General features: G+C 40.4%; 1 protein-coding gene across 2 annotated transcripts in view; it reads right to left on the bottom strand.

Moving 5' to 3' along the window:
• The window catches only part of SYBU (syntabulin), a 65,117-nt gene that overhangs the window by 5,603 nt on the left and 37,426 nt on the right, over positions 1-22,088 (bottom strand). For both annotated transcript variants that reach the window (XM_075825816.1, XM_075825817.1), the window contains exons 6-7: positions 5,136-5,189; positions 3,386-3,457 (exon numbers count right to left, since the gene is read on the bottom strand). In XM_075825816.1, the coding sequence (XP_075681931.1) occupies positions 3,386-3,457; positions 5,136-5,189 (126 nt within the window). The remainder of the gene's footprint in view (positions 1-3,385; positions 3,458-5,135; positions 5,190-22,088) is intronic.

Genomic DNA, 22,088 nt, shown 5'->3' with positions numbered 1-22,088 from the left:
TACAGACCCCCCGCCCTGTAGACCGTGCTATACAGAACCCCCCTGTAGACCGTGCTATACAGACCCCCCCTGTAGACCGTGCTATACAGACCCCCCTGTAGACCGTGCTATACAGACCCCCCCTGTAGACCGTGCTATACAGACTCCCCCTGTAGACAGTGCTATACAGACTCCCCCTGTAGACAGTGCTATACAGACTCCCCCCTGTAGACAGTGCTATACAGACTCCCCCCTGTAGACAGTGCTATACAGACTCCCCCCTGTAGACAGTGCTATACAGACTCCCCATACAGTGCTATACAGCCACTCCCTCTAGACAGTGCTATACATTCAAGTATTACAAAGAGGGACAATCAATGTGGTGCTCAGGGGCAATTTTTTAAAATTTTAAGCCACGCCTCTAATCCCACCCAATCCCCGCTCATACACACCAGGTTCAGCCCACACAGTATAATGCCCCCATACAGTAAAATGCCCACACAGATGCCCCTGTGCAGTAAAATGCCCACACAGATGCCCCTGTGCAGTAAAATGCCCACACAGATGCCCCTGTGCAGTAAAATGCCCACACAGATGCCCCTGTGCAGTAAAATGCCCACACAGATGCCCCTGTGCAGTAAAATGCCCACACAGATGCCCCTGTGCAGTAAAATGCCCACACAGATGCCCCTGTGCAGTAAAATGCCCACACAGATGCCCCTGTGCAGTAAAATGCCCACACAGATGCCCCTGTGCAGTAAAATGCCCACACAGATGCCCCTGTGCAGTAAAATGCCCACACAGATGCCCCTGTGCAGTAAAATGCCCACACAGATGCCCCTGTGCAGTAAAATGCCCACACAGATGCCCGTGCAGTAAAATGCCCACACAGATGCCCCTGTGCAGTAAAATGCCCACACAGATGCCCCTGTGCAGTAAAATGCCCACACAGATGCCCCTGTGCAGTAAAATGCCCACACAGATGCCCATGTGCAGTAAAATGCCCACACAGATGCCCCTGTGCAGTATAATGCCCCCATAGCTGGCCCCCAGTATAATGCCCCCCATAGCTGGCCCCAACACAGTATAATGCCCCCCATAGCTGCCCCCACACAGTATAATGCCCCCATACAGTATAATGCCCCCATACAGTATAATGCCCCCATACAGTATAATGCCCCCATAGCCATTCCCACAGTATAATGCCCCCATAGCTGTCCCCACAGTATAATGCCCCCCATAGCTGCCCCCACAGTATAATGCCCCCGCATAGCTGCCCCCACAGTATAATGCCCCCGCATAGCTGCCCCCACGGTATGTATGTCCATAGCTGCCCCCACAGAGCGAATGCTGGAGCACGGAGCAGTCAGCTCCTTGCTCCAACATTCAGGAAGCGGAACCAGCGCGGTGCGGCTACGGGGGCCCTGCGGGCCCACTAGGTTTAGGGGCCCGGCCGCAATTGTGACCGTTGCGACTCCTAGAGCTGTGCCACTGTATACAGTTGCGGCTTCTAGCGGAGCCTCAGGGCATGGGGTGGGGGCGTGCCAGCTTGTGGCACGGGCCCCCTCATGTTGCGGGCCCCGTAGAAGCCACTATGGTTGCTACAGTGGTAGTTACACCACTGCTGGTTTAATACTCACAGTATCACTGCGCTTGATTGCCCAGCAAACTCGCCTGACCTAAACCCCATAGAGAATCTATAGGGTATGGTCAAGAGGAACATGAGACACCAAACCCAACAATGCAGACGAGCTAAAGGCCGCTATCAAAGCAACCTGGGCTTCCATAACCCCTTCAATGCCGCAGGCTGATCGCCTCCATGCCATGCCACGCCGCACTGATAACACCTCAGCAGTGCCACAGGCTGATCGCCCCCATGCCACGCCGCATTGATGTAGTAATTCATGGAAAAGGAGCCCCGACCAAGTATTGAGGGCATATACTGTACATACTTTACAGTAGGACAACATTTCGGTGTGAAATTTTTTTGGGGAAATTGGGCTTCTATAATATTCTAATTTTCTTAGACACTAAATTTTGGGTTTTCATGAACTGTTCCTATAAACATCAACATTAGAAGAAAAAAATGCTGGAAATAGATCACTCTGTGTGTAATGAATCTATAGAATAGATGAGTTTTACTTTTTGAATTGAATTACTGAAATAAATTAACTTTTTGATGAGATTCTAATTTATTGAGAAGGACTAGTAGATATAGTAGTTTAAGGTGAGACATTAAGTTGTATAATGTCAATATCATCCATGCGTAATATGACCAATTTGTGAATTTTTGGGTGGTACAAGTGTGTGGAATTTATGCTTGCTCCTACTAACTTTGAAATTATGCCTGTTTCAACATAAACGACCATGTAGTAAGAATGTTTCTGTAAACGAGAAAGCAACAAATTGGTCTGTTTTGCAAAATGACTGGCAAAGCTACAAATTGCTGGTGCAACAGACTTGTGGTAAATTGAGGTGTTCGGGTACGTTCACACGCTTCACAAACGTCTGAAAATACAGAGCTCTTTTCAAGGGAAAACAGCTCCTGATTTTCAGCCGTTTTTTAAGCAACTCGCGTTTTTTGTGGCGTTTTTCTATTGAATCAATGAAAAACGGCTCAGGAAGAAGTGACATGCATTTCTTTTTACGGGGCGTCTTTTTATGCACCGTTTTTTGAAAATGAGGCATAAAAAAACAAAACGCCTTTTTGGAAGAGAACGCCGTATTTCCCGTTTAAATCAATGGGCAGATGTTTGTAGGTGTTCTGCCCGAAAAACGGCTTAAAATAGCCCGTGTGAATATACCCTAAGCGTATGTTCACACACACTATTTACGGACGTAATTTGGGCGTTTTAGCCCCGAATTATGTCCGAAATAGCACCTCCAAAGCGTCGGCAAACATCTGCCCATTCATTAGAATGGGTGTTACGATGTTCTGTTCAGACAGTCATTTTTTTTACTCCCCGCTGTCAAAAGGCGGGGCGTAAAAAAAGACGCCCGCGTCAAAGAAGTGCCTGTCACTTCTTCAGACGTAAATGGAGCCGTTCTCCATTGACTCCATGGAAAAACAGCTCCATTTATGTCTGTAATGGACGCAGCAAAATAGCGCCTCAACATGCCATGACGGCTGAAATTACGGTGCTGTTTTCTCCTGAAACCAGCACCGTAATTTCAGCCGTAACGGACGCTGCCGTGTGAACATACCCTTACAGTGGTTTTTTATATAGGGAGGACTTGTACGTGCCATTCTAACATTTATTTTTCTTCGATCCCTGTGCAGTTTGTGAGCTTTAGTTAAACAGGAGTGTAGGGATTTGCAAGACATTGAGGGACATTGAGGGACAATTTGCGAGCTTGCATGAAGTAATCCCTAATGTTCATTATCTTTTGCAGGTTCCATGCTTACCTAATGTTGTTGGGGGAGAACGGAGTAGAAGATGAATCCCGAATACGGCCGTGTGCATGGGGCCTTAGAGAGCTGGAGTGAAGACCCAAGAAGAAAACAAATGCCGGGTAAATGCCTTTTCAATGGTTATTAATTGACATGATCCAGAAATTCCAATCCTACATGATTTGTTCACACCACATTTGGCCCATACAAGTTCTGATTTATTTATTTTTTAAAAGTAGTCTGCAAATAAAATAGGGATGCAAGCATATGTATATTAGGCATAGGATTACTTTTTCTAGGGTTTACTTTGATGGATCTATAAAATAAAAGTTTACGCCCAATAGATCTAAACTGTACACATTAGGGCATAATTATTTTTTTTAGTGCCGAGTAATGTAGCTACAGATCAAATGTATGACAGGAATCTAGGACATTCGTAGCCTTTTGGCTTACAAACCTATACATCAGATGATGTGGTCCAAGTGTCATGTGAACAGAGCCTTATACGTAAACCTCAATATTCAGGATTTTGAAATACAAAAAATAGGCACCCAATTTTTGTAACAATGTTACTCATAGTTGAGGACCAAAATGAAGCCAAAGTAATGCCAATCACTTTCTTTCCCTGAAATATTTGAAGGTATGCGTACACAATACATAGTGCATTTAGGAAGGGAATAAATTTTTTTTTTAAAAAATAGGGGAGAAGGGAGATGTCCATACACACAAATACAAGGGATTCATCTAGAAGTAGTGATCTTGTTCAGGAAGTTAAAAGTTCCTTACTGTACACGAATATAGAGGGAATGCCGGTCTTGGCAAGAACAAATAAAAGTAGTAAGGGTATATTCATAGTGCGTGGACATAATTTTTTGCTAGGATTTAAAATTTGGGGGTTTACTTTTGGTGGAATTGTGTTGTTTTTTTAAAAAGATCCCACTGACCATCTGTATAGGTATAGATCTGGCCATGCAGTTGCAAAAGCCTGCCATGTACTGCCAAAGTAAAAAAACAAAAACAAAAAAAACCCTCAAAAAGCGCAATATCCTTTTTGCATAAAAGTTGTATTGAAAAGTGCAGTTGACTGTTCTTTACAATACATTTAGGGCTTCGGTATAATTATGTATCCTGACTAAATGTATGCCAAAAAGGGACACCCTTTTGTGTATGGGCATGTCAGCATACAGTCAGTGCACCACAGAGCTGGTGTGAATCAAGTCGAAGTGATCTACAATAGCAAAAGTGATCAGGAGGCTTAAAAGATCTTTAGCATGAATGGTTGTCAAAATTGTTGGGAGGTAGCGGAGCGGATTGTTGTCATTTTAGACTGCCGGTTTAAAATGACAGTGAAATGCAATAAAACCATGGCAAAATCTGCATACAACAAAATGCAGATTTTGCTGAGGATATAAGGCCACTGTGTAGAGGACAAAATCTCTGTGAGCGAACACAGCCCACCATGTAAAACCACAGTTAACAAGAAGTTATAATGGGTTGCACCAAATGACAGGAGTTCCTCAGCTCTGCTACATCTGTACCAGCAAGTTTGCTGTACCGGACAAAACGGCATTTTCTTTGGCTGCATAAGTTTGCGCTTTAGAATATGTCATTATTCCCATTTATGATCACAATGAAGACAGCAATAACTGATACGGTGAATTTGTACAATTGATTCACATCTATGGGGGGGGGGGGTGCACCAAAACTCCACAGGGTTTACACAAAACGATGTACACTTATAGAGCAGAGGTCCACATGCAGTCACCTCTCAGTGGCAATCCTGGAGACACGCTTCTGAGGCTCGGCACGGTAAGGCAGCCTTCCACAGCAGGAGAGAGGAGAAACGTATGACAAAGAATTCATACAGTATTTATAGGAAAAGTAAAATGAACACTACCCCTCAAATGTGGAAACATGGGGACACTAGCAATGGTGCAAACCGACACAGGCGGAGGAATTTAGAGAAGTGGACCGCCCTAATCTACAGGGCCTGTCCTAGTGACCGGTTCCATTTAAGCCTAGTAAAATCCCGGTAGAAGTCATGGCGAGGGATGTTGCTGTGACTTTCAAATGACCTCTTCCCTCCAGTGCCAAAATGAAGGAACTGGTCTCAGCCGCTCCCTCTAATGGACATCTGCCCCGCCTAGTGAATGGAGAAGGCGTCCACTCCATTCTGAAGCAGTGGGGCAGAAGATGAGCCGCAGAGGACCCAAGGCTAGGAGAGTAACATTTTAACAACTCTATGGAGGGTATATTCAGGGGACTGGACGGTCGTTTTAAAAGGGGTTTTCCGAGTTATTTTAAAAATTGGCCATAGTAGGAAGGATGAAAAATAATAATAATTAAAAAAAGAAAAAAAAAAGTGAGCTATTGCCACCTCACAGATCCCGGTCGTTCCAGCGCCTCTGTATCCGGTCCTCCCTGCCGCTGTGTATTGACAAAGCTGCTATGATGATATGCTTGTATACACACATGATCGCTGCAGCCAATCACTGGTCTCAGTCGGTATACGGCACAGGATCATTGAGGTCAGTGATTGGCTGCAGCAATCACGTGGGTATACGAGCACGTCATCGCTGCAGCTATGTCAAACAGCGGTGGGGAGGAACAGAGTTGTGGCACTTGAACGACTGGGATCCGTGAGGGGAGTAATGGCTTTTTATTTTGCATCTCTCCTACCTTGGCCAATTTTCAGTGTTTATTCGTTTAGAATGAAAAGCTTTTAAAAAAAATAACATTTAAAAAAAATAAAAGGGGTTATCCTTTTTCCCCGTTTTCTCCTGAAGGAAAGACCATCAATACTAGATCACTTGGGTTCCAACTCTCGGCACCCCCGCTGATCAGCTATTCATTGTTTACCAGGCAAAGCCACTACTAAAAGTACGAACCTGTGCCTGGTACTGCAGCTCAGTCCCATTCAAGTAATGGCTTATCCTAAGCATAGGCCATCTATTTTTAAGGACTGGATAAACACTTTAATAAGTCTCCAAGGTAACAGATAAAGAAACCCCCTGTGTAATATAATCTTGCAGTCAAACTCCCTTCCATCTGTAAGGCCCGGGATCACACACAGTTTTTAAGACGTTTTTCGAGCCCAACGCCGGAGTGGACACAAAATAAAGGAGATGCATCAGTCTTCTTTATAACACTACTTCCGTTTGGATCCACTTCTGGCATTGGCCAAATTTTCTTTTAGCCAAAAACTGCGTGTGTGATCCTGGTCTCATATGTATTTAATAGGTTATGGATAAACTGGGGAGGGAGACCTCCAGCTCACCTTAACACTCCAGTGTGATGTGGATTTGTATGTAGCGCTCGGGTCCTCGTGTCGGCACAACGATAGGATAAACAGGCAAGGAGAAGGTAGGATCCAGCGCTGAGTGTAGTTAAAAATGGATTGTCATTTCCAAGTTTAATGGAACAAATTAAAAAGAGAAGAAGTCCAGTTGTATTTAGGTCCTGGGCGTGTGGAAATGTGGAGGTGCGTGTCCTCAGGGGCCTACGCGTTTCGGACGGCTATCTGCGTCCTTAGACTTGGCTGTGGTGATTTTAAATGTGGCGCGCTGTCACTTATGTAGTGAATCAGCAGGTATGTTCAACCAATCATCATCTAGGTTGCGTTGGACTGCAACCGGATGTGACCTAACCTGTTTTGAATCAGCTGGTTGTTTATGCGTGTCAGCATTGATGTTTGTGTTGGAACGCAAACCGGAAATGGTCATATCCTCCTGTGGTTACGGTGTGTTGGCCCTCATCTGTGAGTATTAATGATGTTTTTATATTTATAAAATATGATATGAAGAGATTATTAACTGTGGTGTATTAGAGCTAACTCAAGATGGGTATTGTACATTAATGAAATTGTGTTTGGAGTTTAGTTGTAACCATTCAATTTCTATCTTTGAATTCAGGTACTCGTTACGTTTGGCTCAGAAAATGATTTATGGTTAGTTATGTCTACCATAGACCATCTACGTTGTTTAAGTTAGGCAGAGTCATAGTAGAGATGTTCCTCTGGTACTTGAGAATATGTGTGTACTATAATTATCAATGAAAGTTCGTTCTAACATAAGCAAAAGGCTTTTTCAACCAATAGAGTTGGAGATAGATGACATATGGTGGTGGACGTAACCTATGGTGTATGACTAATGTTGTCTGCTAAGCAGTGAAGATGGAGGTTGGGGTCTGCTACATTGTAACTGTATTGTGGCGCGCTCGATATGAATGAGGAACGTGTGGGGAAAGTGCAGGAAGGACACAACTGGAATAAGTGTGGATAAGGGTATATAGATTACAACAACAAAACTGGGTGGTGCGTTGATAAAAAGTGTGCATGACAAAAAGCACATGTTATGCATGCATCACTTGGGGTGTATCTGATACCTTGAGTAACACATATGCGGTTGATGAAGATATCATATGTATGTTTTTGACTGGATTGTAGGTTATACGTCTAAACAGTTACTGGTACTGAAGTACTGTATGGATGTTTAAATGGCTAATAATGCTTGTATAAATAGTAACTAATGTGTGGTCTAATATAAATACATTAATTCCTTTTTTAGGTTTAAGCCATTTGGGTACCTAGTATTGAGTCTGTAAATCCAGTATGCTTCCCTAAGATGGGTTTTATGTTTAATATCCCCTCCCCGTTTGCAGGGGTGAATTTTTTCGAAGGCATAACAGCAAAAGAATTTCGTGGATCTGTGATGTTGAGAGATAAAATGTTTGGAAGCATTCGATGTGTTAACAATATTTTCATTTCTAATATAGCTAAGGTGTTCTAGGATCCTTATTTTAAATTTTCTGTTTGTACAACCTACGTACTTTAATTTACATTCAGTGCATTCTATGATATAAATCACTGACTCAGAGTTACAATTGATATAGTTATGGATGTTGAATGTAGCGGTTTGTGAGGAATCGGAAAAAGTTTTGGTTGTCTGGACATAGGAGCACACTTTGCATGGATGTTGTCCACATTTGTAGAAGCCTGTAGTCTCTAACCAGGTTGTTTTTGTTTTTTCATTGGCAGTGAATAGAGATGGTGACAAGACGCTACCTAATGTGTTGGCTTTTCTTGCTACAATCCTACAACCTCCGGATAGCACTGTGCGCAGAGTGTCATCCTCCATGAGAATAGGTAAGTAGTCAGTAATTATTTTTTTGATTTGCATAAACTGATTACTCTGTTGTAGAACCAGTGTTGGTAGATTGTCTGTATCATATGTAGGAATAGTGGTTTTGTTGTGATGACTTAAGAGTTGAGATCTAGTTTTTTTGGTCATAATGTTGCTAGCCCGCTTAAGTGACCATTCTGGATAGCCCCTTTCTTTAAGTCTGATCTTGATAGCATCTTGTTCTTGTTCAAATTGACTTTGGGATGTACAGTTCCTTTTAGCGCGGTGCATTTCACCCACTGGTATAGCTTTAATGGTATGTTTGGTGTGACTGCTGTTGGCATGTAGTAAATTGTTAATTGCCGTGGGTTTACGGTGTGTTTTACTTGAAATTGTTTGACCACTGATTCCTTTAAGTTCTAGATCTAAGAATATGATGTTGGTAATATCATAATGATATGTAAATTTAAGGTTGTAGTCATTATTGTTAATGTATTGTGTGAACTCGGGGATGATGTTAATGTCTTCTTTCCAGATAATCAAAATATCATCAATGTATCTGCCGTACCATTCTATGCAGTGTCTGTAAATGTTTGACGTTGAGAAAATGTGGAATTGTTCCCACCATGCCATGACCAAATTTGCTACCGATGGGGAAAATTTAGCCCCCATGGATACTCCTTTTAATTGTAAATAATATATGGAGTCAAATTGAAAGTAATTATGGGTTAGCAGAAAATAAAGTACCTCCAGTATATACAGTTGAAAATTTATGTCATATGTACTGTGTTTCGAGAGGTGGTATGCAAGAGCTGTATGGGCAATTTGATGTGGAATTGATGTGTAGAGTGACACAACGTCACATGTCAGCCAGCAGTAATTTTTATTCCAACATTTTTTATTTAGTAAATTCAGAACATGTTTGGTATCTCTCAGAAAGCCAGGTGTCCTTTGAGCCAGTGGTTGTAACAGCGTATCTAGCCATTCTGAGAGTCTCTCTAGAATCGAGCCAATGCCTGAGACGATCGGTCTCATCGGTGGAGGAAAGGTCTGTTTGTGAATTTTAGGAAGTGCGTGAATAATTGGGGTAATGGGTTGGTCTATGTACATGAAATCTAATTGTTTCTGGTTAATGAATCCACCCTGGAGCCCATCATCCAATAGTTTTTTCATCGATATTTTGATTGTTTCTGTTGGATTTTTATCTAATTTTTTGTAGGTGGTTGCATCTGCCAGCATATTTAAGATAGAATGTTGGTAGTCTTCTTTGTTTAGTACTGTAACATTACCCCCTTTATCCGCCATTTTTATGATTAGTTGTTTATTTTCCTGTAGAGATTTTGTTGCTCCTTTGAGTTTAGTTGACAGGTTATTCGTTGGGCGTTGGCCTTTGAGATTGTCAGCAAGGTTATGAAGTTCTTTTTCAATGACCATTTGGAACCTGTCCATGGACTCCGTGCGTGAGCCAGTAGGGTAGAATTTCGGGTTTGATGTCTTAAAATTAGGAGCTGTAGTTACAGTTTGATTTGGTGTTTCATTTCTCAGGTGGTCTAAACTTACTATCGTGGTAAGTTCTTCAAATGACAAATTGGACAGTTGGGATATCATGTCACATGGAAATTCCAACTGTTCCTCAGTATCTGTGGTTAGAGATGATGAAACCGTCCTGAAATTATTGGCTTTTGCTTCCTCTTGTTGGAGGAAGAAATGTTTTTTGACTGTCAGGTTTCTGATGAATTTATTGATGTCAAGAATGGTATTAAAAATATTGAAATTTTTCCTGGGTGCATAGTTGAGACCTAGAGACAAGACTTCATTTTGTTCAATAGTAAGAGGTACGGACGAAAGATTGGTGACATTGGTCGTTAATGTTGTTGAAATTTCCGTGACCTGAGGCGGCGATTTTGTTCTGTGTTTGATCGACTTATGTTTTCTGCCGCCCCTCCTTCCCCGTTTTTTGACTGGAAATTAATATTGTCTGATCTGAAGTTGATGTTAGGTCGTGTTCTAGTATTTTCATCCTCTGAGATCCCATCAGTTGAATCTAGTTCAGTGGAACTAAAGCTGACTCTATTCGGCAGGTCCCTGAATTGTTTGTAGGTCTGGTTTCTTTTTTTCAGAATAGGTCTGGGTCTGTTGTAGTTTCTGGTTTTTTGGCTCCAATTATAGACTTCATTGCAAGAATAATCTTTGGAATCTCTTTGAAACTTATTTTTCTTAGTGTCTGCAATGGCGTGATCCAGTTTATCTATGGCAGATGACGTCCTGGTATGGAGAAGAATGTATGAAGGTAAGTCCGAAAAAACCTCTAATGATTTCTTAATCTCGAGAATGTTGTTATCCAATTCTTTTAGTTTGAGTTCCTCATGTTTAGTGATGAGTTTCATTAGATTTAATGAGCATGTAGATAGGATGTCATTCCAATCTTTTTGAAAGTCCTCCGTATAGATAAAGCTTGGAGTTTTGCGTAACCGTAGTCCTCGCGGTATCATGTCCTTCCCAATATAATTTTTCAGCGTGGTGAGATCCCACCAGATTTTTGCTTGTTGGGCAAGGTTTTTTTCTAGTTTGTGGAATAAATCTTCCATGTCTGGGTTTTGTTCAGTATGGTAGTCCTGGTTACCAAACACTTTTTCCGCCAATTCAACCCGAGAAGTTTGGGTAACATGAGTCATATTTTTTCAAAGAGTAGGTCAAATATGGCTGGTGTTGATCAAGGTATAATTCCAATGTGCAAGTGAGTTAAAAACAAAGTCAAATATTTTGGTCAAGTATAAATATATATGGAGCAACCTAGTATGTTGTAGACTGATATTCGTATACAGTAATGGACGAAAATATATCTTTAATTAAGTAGTTGTGGCCACTACGTCCAAGTAGCTGCTGTTATCCTCTTCCACTATGCACATCGCCTGTATAGATTAGGACTTGTATCTGAACAATTCTATGGACTTGTTGTTGCTCCTATTTGAACAACTTGTATTAAGGGAGCTCGAGAGGTGTAGGTAACCGAACTTGCAAATGGATAAACTGGGGAGGGAGACCTCCAGCTCACCTTAACACTCCAGTGTGATGTGGATTTGTATGTAGCGCTCGGGTCCTCGTGTCGGCACAACGATAGGATAAACAGGCAAGGAGAAGGTAGGATCCAGCGCTGAGTGTAGTTAAAAATGGATTGTCATTTCCAAGTTTAATGGAACAAATTAAAAAGAGAAGAAGTCCAGTTGTATTTAGGTCCTGGGCGTGTGGAAATGTGGAGGTGCGTGTCCTCAGGGGCCTACGCGTTTCGGACGGCTATCTGCGTCCTTAGACTTGGCTGTGGTGATTTTAAATGTGGCGCGCTGTCACTTATGTAGTGAATCAGCAGGTATGTTCAACCAATCATCATCTAGGTTGCGTTGGACTGCAACCGGATGTGACCTAACCTGTTTTGAATCAGCTGGTTGTTTATGCGTGTCAGCATTGATGTTTGTGTTGGAACGCAAACCGGAAATGGTCATATCCTCCTGTGGTTACGGTGTGTTGGCCCTCATCTGTGAGTATTAATGATGTTTTTATATTTATAAAATATGAAGAGATTATTAACTGTGGTGTATTAGAGCTAACTCAAGATGGGTATTGTACATTAATGAAATTGTGTTTGGAGTTTAGTTGTAACCATTCAATTTCTATCTTTGAATTCAGGTACTCGTTACGTTTGGCTCAGAAAATGATTTATGGTTAGTTATGTCTACCATAGACCATCTACGTTGTTTAAGTTAGGCAGAGTCATAGTAGAGATGTTCCTCTGGTACTTGAGAATATGTGTGTACTATAATTATCAATGAAAGTTCGTTCTAACATAAGCAAAAGGCTTTTTCAACCAATAGAGTTGGAGATAGATGACATATGGTGGTGGACGTAACCTATGGTGTATGACTAATGTTGTCTGCTAAGCAGTGAAGATGGAGGTTGGGGTCTGCTACATTGTAACTGTATTGTGGCGCGCTCGATATGAATGAGGAACGTGTGGGGAAAGTGCAGGAAGGACACAACTGGAATAAGTGTGGATAAGGGTATATAGATTACAACAACAAAACTGGGTGGTGCGTTGATAAAAAGTGTGCATGACAAAAAGCACATGTTATGCATGCATCACTTGGGGTGTATCTGATACCTTGAGTAACACATATGCGGTTGATGAAGATATCATATGTATGTTTTTGACTGGATTGTAGGTTATACGTCTAAACAGTTACTGGTACTGAAGTACTGTATGGATGTTTAAATGGCTAATAATGCTTGTATAAATAGTAACTAATGTGTGGTCTAATATAAATACATTAATTCCTTTTTTAGGTTTAAGCCATTTGGGTACCTAGTATTGAGTCTGTAAATCCAGTATGCTTCCCTAAGATGGGTTTTATGTTTAATATCCCCTCCCCGTTTGCAGGGGTGAATTTTTTCGAAGGCATAACAGCAAAAGAATTTCGTGGATCTGTGATGTTGAGAGATAAAATGTTTGGAAGCATTCGATGTGTTAACAATATTTTCATTTCTAATATAGCTAAGGTGTTCTAGGATCCTTATTTTAAATTTTCTGTTTGTACAACCTACGTACTTTAATTTACATTCAGTGCATTCTATGATATAAATCACTGACTCAGAGTTACAATTGATATAGTTATGGATGTTGAATGTAGCGGTTTGTGAGGAATCGGAAAAAGTTTTGGTTGTCTGGACATAGGAGCACACTTTGCATGGATGTTGTCCACATTTGTAGAAGCCTGTAGTCTCTAACCAGGTTGTTTTTGTTTTTTCATTGGCAGTGAATAGAGATGGTGACAAGACGCTACCTAATGTGTTGGCTTTTCTTGCTACAATCCTACAACCTCCGGATAGCACTGTGCGCAGAGTGTCATCCTCCATGAGAATAGGTAAGTAGTCAGTAATTATTTTTTTGATTTGCATAAACTGATTACTCTGTTGTAGAACCAGTGTTGGTAGATTGTCTGTATCATATGTAGGAATAGTGGTTTTGTTGTGATGACTTAAGAGTTGAGATCTAGTTTTTTTGGTCATAATGTTGCTAGCCCGCTTAAGTGACCATTCTGGATAGCCCCTTTCTTTAAGTCTGATCTTGATAGCATCTTGTTCTTGTTCAAATTGACTTTGGGATGTACAGTTCCTTTTAGCGCGGTGCATTTCACCCACTGGTATAGCTTTAATGGTATGTTTGGTGTGACTGCTGTTGGCATGTAGTAAATTGTTAATTGCCGTGGGTTTACGGTGTGTTTTACTTGAAATTGTTTGACCACTGATTCCTTTAAGTTCTAGATCTAAGAATATGATGTTGGTAATATCATAATGATATGTAAATTTAAGGTTGTAGTCATTATTGTTAATGTATTGTGTGAACTCGGGGATGATGTTAATGTCTTCTTTCCAGATAATCAAAATATCATCAATGTATCTGCCGTACCATTCTATGCAGTGTCTGTAAATGTTTGACGTTGAGAAAATGTGGAATTGTTCCCACCATGCCATGACCAAATTTGCTACCGATGGGGAAAATTTAGCCCCCATGGATACTCCTTTTAATTGTAAATAATATATGGAGTCAAATTGAAAGTAATTATGGGTTAGCAGAAAATAAAGTACCTCCAGTATATACAGTTGAAAATTTATGTCATATGTACTGTGTTTCGAGAGGTGGTATGCAAGAGCTGTATGGGCAATTTGATGTGGAATTGATGTGTAGAGTGACACAACGTCACATGTCAGCCAGCAGTAATTTTTATTCCAACATTTTTTATTTAGTAAATTCAGAACATGTTTGGTATCTCTCAGAAAGCCAGGTGTCCTTTGAGCCAGTGGTTGTAACAGCGTATCTAGCCATTCTGAGAGTCTCTCTAGAATCGAGCCAATGCCTGAGACGATCGGTCTCATCGGTGGAGGAAAGGTCTGTTTGTGAATTTTAGGAAGTGCGTGAATAATTGGGGTAATGGGTTGGTCTATGTACATGAAATCTAATTGTTTCTGGTTAATGAATCCACCCTGGAGCCCATCATCCAATAGTTTTTTCATCGATATTTTGATTGTTTCTGTTGGATTTTTATCTAATTTTTTGTAGGTGGTTGCATCTGCCAGCATATTTAAGATAGAATGTTGGTAGTCTTCTTTGTTTAGTACTGTAACATTACCCCCTTTATCCGCCATTTTTATGATTAGTTGTTTATTTTCCTGTAAAGATTTTGTTGCTCCTTTGAGTTTAGTTGACAGGTTATTCGTTGGGCGTTGGCCTTTGAGATTGTCAGCAAGGTTATGAAGTTCTTTTTCAATGACCATTTGGAACCTGTCCATGGACTCCGTGCGTGAGCCAGTAGGGTAGAATTTCGGGTTTGATGTCTTAAAATTAGGAGCTGTAGTTACAGTTTGATTTGGTGTTTCATTTCTCAGGTGGTCTAAACTTACTATCGTGGTAAGTTCTTCAAATGACAAATTGGACAGTTGGGATATCATGTCACATGGAAATTCCAACTGTTCCTCAGTATCTGTGGTTAGAGATGATGAAACCGTCCTGAAATTATTGGCTTTTGCTTCCTCTTGTTGGAGGAAGAAATGTTTTTTGACTGTCAGGTTTCTGATGAATTTATTGATGTCAAGAATGGTATTAAAAATATTGAAATTTTTCCTGGGTGCATAGTTGAGACCTAGAGACAAGACTTCATTTTGTTCAATAGTAAGAGGTACGGACGAAAGATTGGTGACATTGGTCGTTAATGTTGTTGAAATTTCCGTGACCTGAGGCGGCGATTTTGTTCTGTGTTTGATCGACTTATGTTTTCTGCCGCCCCTCCTTCCCCGTTTTTTGACTGGAAATTAATATTGTCTGATCTGAAGTTGATGTTAGGTCGTGTTCTAGTATTTTCATCCTCTGAGATCCCATCAGTTGAATCTAGTTCAGTGGAACTAAAGCTGACTCTATTCGGCAGGTCCCTGAATTGTTTGTAGGTCTGGTTTCTTTTTTTCAGAATAGGTCTGGGTCTGTTGTAGTTTCTGGTTTTTTGGCTCCAATTATAGACTTCATTGCAAGAATAATCTTTGGAATCTCTTTGAAACTTATTTTTCTTAGTGTCTGCAATGGCGTGATCCAGTTTATCTATGGCAGATGACGTCCTGGTATGGAGAAGAATGTATGAAGGTAAGTCCGAAAAAACCTCTAATGATTTCTTAATCTCGAGAATGTTGTTATCCAATTCTTTTAGTTTGAGTTCCTCATGTTTAGTGATGAGTTTCATTAGATTTAATGAGCATGTAGATAGGATGTCATTCCAATCTTTTTGAAAGTCCTCCGTATAGATAAAGCTTGGAGTTTTGCGTAACCGTAGTCCTCGCGGTATCATGTCCTTCCCAATATAATTTTTCAGCGTGGTGAGATCCCACCAGATTTTTGCTTGTTGGGCAAGGTTTTTTTCTAGTTTGTGGAATAAATCTTCCATGTCTGGGTTTTGTTCAGTATGGTAGTCCTGGTTACCAAACACTTTTTCCGCCAATTCAACCCGAGAAGTTTGGGTAACATGAGTCATATTTTTTCAAAGAGTAGGTCAAATATGGCTGGTGTTGATCAAGGTATAATTCCAATGTGCAAGTGAGTTAAAAACAAAGTCAAATATTTTGGTCAAGTATAAATATATATGGAGCAACCTAGTATGTTGTAGACTGATATTCGTATACAGTAATGGACGAAAATATATCTTTAATTAAGTAGTTGTGGCCACTACGTCCAAGTAGCTGCTGTTATCCTCTTCCACTATGCACATCGCCTGTATAGATTAGGACTTGTATCTGAACAATTCTATGGACTTGTTGTTGCTCCTATTTGAACAACTTGTATTAAGGGAGCTCGAGAGGTGTAGGTAACCGAACTTGCAAATGGATAAACTGGGGAGGGAGACCTCCAGCTCACCTTAACACTCCAGTGTGATGTGGATTTGTATGTAGCGCTCGGGTCCTCGTGTCGGCACAACGATAGGATAAACAGGCAAGGAGAAGGTAGGATCCAGCGCTGAGTGTAGTTAAAAATGGATTGTCATTTCCAAGTTTAATGGAACAAATTAAAAAGAGAAGAAGTCCAGTTGTATTTAGGTCCTGGGCGTGTGGAAATGTGGAGGTGCGTGTCCTCAGGGGCCTACGCGTTTCGGACGGCTATCTGCGTCCTTAGACTTGGCTGTGGTGATTTTAAATGTGGCGCGCTGTCACTTATGTAGTGAATCAGCAGGTATGTTCAACCAATCATCATCTAGGTTGCGTTGGACTGCAACCGGATGTGACCTAACCTGTTTTGAATCAGCTGGTTGTTTATGCGTGTCAGCATTGATGTTTGTGTTGGAACGCAAACCGGAAATGGTCATATCCTCCTGTGGTTACGGTGTGTTGGCCCTCATCTGTGAGTATTAATGATGTTTTTATATTTATAAAATATGAAGAGATTATTAACTGTGGTGTATTAGAGCTAACTCAAGATGGGTATTGTACATTAATGAAATTGTGTTTGGAGTTTAGTTGTAACCATTCAATTTCTATCTTTGAATTCAGGTACTCGTTACGTTTGGCTCAGAAAATGATTTATGGTTAGTTATGTCTACCATAGACCATCTACGTTGTTTAAGTTAGGCAGAGTCATAGTAGAGATGTTCCTCTGGTACTTGAGAATATGTGTGTACTATAATTATCAATGAAAGTTCGTTCTAACATAAGCAAAAGGCTTTTTCAACCAATAGAGTTGGAGATAGATGACATATGGTGGTGGACGTAACCTATGGTGTATGACTAATGTTGTCTGCTAAGCAGTGAAGATGGAGGTTGGGGTCTGCTACATTGTAACTGTATTGTGGCGCGCTCGATATGAATGAGGAACGTGTGGGGAAAGTGCAGGAAGGACACAACTGGAATAAGTGTGGATAAGGGTATATAGATTACAACAACAAAACTGGGTGGTGCGTTGATAAAAAGTGTGCATGACAAAAAGCACATGTTATGCATGCATCACTTGGGGTGTATCTGATACCTTGAGTAACACATATGCGGTTGATGAAGATATCATATGTATGTTTTTGACTGGATTGTAGGTTATACGTCTAAACAGTTACTGGTACTGAAGTACTGTATGGATGTTTAAATGGCTAATAATGCTTGTATAAATAGTAACTAATGTGTGGTCTAATATAAATACATTAATTCCTTTTTTAGGTTTAAGCCATTTGGGTACCTAGTATTGAGTCTGTAAATCCAGTATGCTTCCCTAAGATGGGTTTTATGTTTAATATCCCCTCCCCGTTTGCAGGGGTGAATTTTTTCGAAGGCATAACAGCAAAAGAATTTCGTGGATCTGTGATGTTGAGAGATAAAATGTTTGGAAGCATTCGATGTGTTAACAATATTTTCATTTCTAATATAGCTAAGGTGTTCTAGGATCCTTATTTTAAATTTTCTGTTTGTACAACCTACGTACTTTAATTTACATTCAGTGCATTCTATGATATAAATCACTGACTCAGAGTTACAATTGATATAGTTATGGATGTTGAATGTAGCGGTTTGTGAGGAATCGGAAAAAGTTTTGGTTGTCTGGACATAGGAGCACACTTTGCATGGATGTTGTCCACATTTGTAGAAGCCTGTAGTCTCTAACCAGGTTGTTTTTGTTTTTTCATTGGCAGTGAATAGAGATGGTGACAAGACGCTACCTAATGTGTTGGCTTTTCTTGCTACAATCCTACAACCTCCGGATAGCACTGTGCGCAGAGTGTCATCCTCCATGAGAATAGGTAAGTAGTCAGTAATTATTTTTTTGATTTGCATAAACTGATTACTCTGTTGTAGAACCAGTGTTGGTAGATTGTCTGTATCATATGTAGGAATAGTGGTTTTGTTGTGATGACTTAAGAGTTGAGATCTAGTTTTTTTGGTCATAATGTTGCTAGCCCGCTTAAGTGACCATTCTGGATAGCCCCTTTCTTTAAGTCTGATCTTGATAGCATCTTGTTCTTGTTCAAATTGACTTTGGGATGTACAGTTCCTTTTAGCGCGGTGCATTTCACCCACTGGTATAGCTTTAATGGTATGTTTGGTGTGACTGCTGTTGGCATGTAGTAAATTGTTAATTGCCGTGGGTTTACGGTGTGTTTTACTTGAAATTGTTTGACCACTGATTCCTTTAAGTTCTAGATCTAAGAATATGATGTTGGTAATATCATAATGATATGTAAATTTAAGGTTGTAGTCATTATTGTTAATGTATTGTGTGAACTCGGGGATGATGTTAATGTCTTCTTTCCAGATAATCAAAATATCATCAATGTATCTGCCGTACCATTCTATGCAGTGTCTGTAAATGTTTGACGTTGAGAAAATGTGGAATTGTTCCCACCATGCCATGACCAAATTTGCTACCGATGGGGAAAATTTAGCCCCCATGGATACTCCTTTTAATTGTAAATAATATATGGAGTCAAATTGAAAGTAATTATGGGTTAGCAGAAAATAAAGTACCTCCAGTATATACAGTTGAAAATTTATGTCATATGTACTGTGTTTCGAGAGGTGGTATGCAAGAGCTGTATGGGCAATTTGATGTGGAATTGATGTGTAGAGTGACACAACGTCACATGTCAGCCAGCAGTAATTTTTATTCCAACATTTTTTATTTAGTAAATTCAGAACATGTTTGGTATCTCTCAGAAAGCCAGGTGTCCTTTGAGCCAGTGGTTGTAACAGCGTATCTAGCCATTCTGAGAGTCTCTCTAGAATCGAGCCAATGCCTGAGACGATCGGTCTCATCGGTGGAGGAAAGGTCTGTTTGTGAATTTTAGGAAGTGCGTGAATAATTGGGGTAATGGGTTGGTCTATGTACATGAAATCTAATTGTTTCTGGTTAATGAATCCACCCTGGAGCCCATCATCCAATAGTTTTTTCATCGATATTTTGATTGTTTCTGTTGGATTTTTATCTAATTTTTTGTAGGTGGTTGCATCTGCCAGCATATTTAAGATAGAATGTTGGTAGTCTTCATTAATACTCACAGATGAGGGCCAACACACCGTAACCACAGGAGGATATGACCATTTCCGGTTTGCGTTCCAACACAAACATCAATGCTGACACGCATAAACAACCAGCTGATTCAAAACAGGTTAGGTCACATCCGGTTGCAGTCCAACGCAACCTAGATGATGATTGGTTGAACATACCTGCTGATTCACTACATAAGTGACAGCGCGCCACATTTAAAATCACCACAGCCAAGTCTAAGGACGCAGATAGCCGTCCGAAACGCGTAGGCCCCTGAGGACACGCACCTCCACATTTCCACACGCCCAGGACCTAAATACAACTGGACTTCTCTTTTTAATTTGTTCCATTAAACTTGGAAATGACAATCCATTTTTAACTACACTCAGCGCTGGATCCTACCTTCTCCTTGCCTGTTTATCCTATCGTTGTGCCGACACGAGGACCCGAGCGCTACATACAAATCCACATCACACTGGAGTGTTAAGGTGAGCTGGAGGTCTCCCTCCCCAGTTTATCCATTTGCAAGTTCGGTTACCTACACCTCTCGAGCTCCCTTAATACAAGTTGTTCAAATAGGAGCAACAACAAGTCCATAGAATTGTTCAGATACAAGTCCTAATCTATACAGGCGATGTGCATAGTGGAAGAGGATAACAGCAGCTACTTGGACGTAGTGGCCACAACTACTTAATTAAAGATATATTTTCGTCCATTACTGTATACGAATATCAGTCTACAACATACTAGGTTGCTCCATATATATTTATACTTGACCAAAATATTTGACTTTGTTTTTAACTCACTTGCACATTGGAATTATACCTTGATCAACACCAGCCATATTTGACCTACTCTTTGAAAAAATATGACTCATGTTACCCAAACTTCTCGGGTTGAATTGGCGGAAAAAGTGTTTGGTAACCAGGACTACCATACTGAACAAAACCCAGACATGGAAGATTTATTCCACAAACTAGAAAAAAACCTTGCCCAACAAGCAAAAATCTGGTGGGATCTCACCACGCTGAAAAATTATATTGGGAAGGACATGATACCGCGAGGACTACGGTTACGCAAAACTCCAAGCTTTATCTATACGGAGGACTTTCAAAAAGATTGGAATGACATCCTATCTACATGCTCATTAAATCTAATGAAACTCATCACTAAACATGAGGAACTCAAACTAAAAGAATTGGATAACAACATTCTCGAGATTAAGAAATCATTAGAGGTTTTTTCGGACTTACCTTCATACATTCTTCTCCATACCAGGACGTCATCTGCCATAGATAAACTGGATCACGCCATTGCAGACACTAAGAAAAATAAGTTTCAAAGAGATTCCAAAGATTATTCTTGCAATGAAGTCTATAATTGGAGCCAAAAAACCAGAAACTACAACAGACCCAGACCTATTCTGAAAAAAAGAAACCAGACCTACAAACAATTCAGGGACCTGCCGAATAGAGTCAGCTTTAGTTCCACTGAACTAGATTCAACTGATGGGATCTCAGAGGATGAAAATACTAGAACACGACCTAACATCAACTTCAGATCAGACAATATTAATTTCCAGTCAAAAAACGGGGAAGGAGGGGCGGCAGAAAACATAAGTCGATCAAACACAGAACAAAATCGCCGCCTCAGGTCACGGAAATTTCAACAACATTAACGACCAATGTCACCAATCTTTCGTCCGTACCTCTTACTATTGAACAAAATGAAGTCTTGTCTCTAGGTCTCAACTATGCACCCAGGAAAAATTTCAATATTTTTAATACCATTCTTGACATCAATAAATTCATCAGAAACCTGACAGTCAAAAAACATTTCTTCCTCCAACAAGAGGAAGCAAAAGCCAATAATTTCAGGACGGTTTCATCATCTCTAACCACAGATACTGAGGAACAGTTGGAATTTCCATGTGACATGATATCCCAACTGTCCAATTTGTCATTTGAAGAACTTACCACGATAGTAAGTTTAGACCACCTGAGAAATGAAACACCAAATCAAACTGTAACTACAGCTCCTAATTTTAAGACATCAAACCCGAAATTCTACCCTACTGGCTCACGCACGGAGTCCATGGACAGGTTCCAAATGGTCATTGAAAAAGAACTTCATAACCTTGCTGACAATCTCAAAGGCCAACGCCCAACGAATAACCTGTCAACTAAACTCAAAGGAGCAACAAAATCTTTACAGGAAAATAAACAACTAATCATAAAAATGGCGGATAAAGGGGGTAATGTTACAGTACTAAACAAAGAAGACTACCAACATTCTATCTTAAATATGCTGGCAGATGCAACCACCTACAAAAAATTAGATAAAAATCCAACAGAAACAATCAAAATATCGATGAAAAAACTATTGGATGATGGGCTCCAGGGTGGATTCATTAACCAGAAACAATTAGATTTCATGTACATAGACCAACCCATTACCCCAATTATTCACGCACTTCCTAAAATTCACAAACAGACCTTTCCTCCACCGATGAGACCGATCGTCTCAGGCATTGGCTCGATTCTAG

Source organism: Rhinoderma darwinii, chromosome 5 (genome assembly GCF_050947455.1).
Source record: "Rhinoderma darwinii isolate aRhiDar2 chromosome 5, aRhiDar2.hap1, whole genome shotgun sequence".
Taxonomy (NCBI): Eukaryota; Metazoa; Chordata; class Amphibia; order Anura; family Rhinodermatidae; genus Rhinoderma; species Rhinoderma darwinii.
This window is presented reverse-complemented; position numbering and strand designations above follow the sequence as displayed.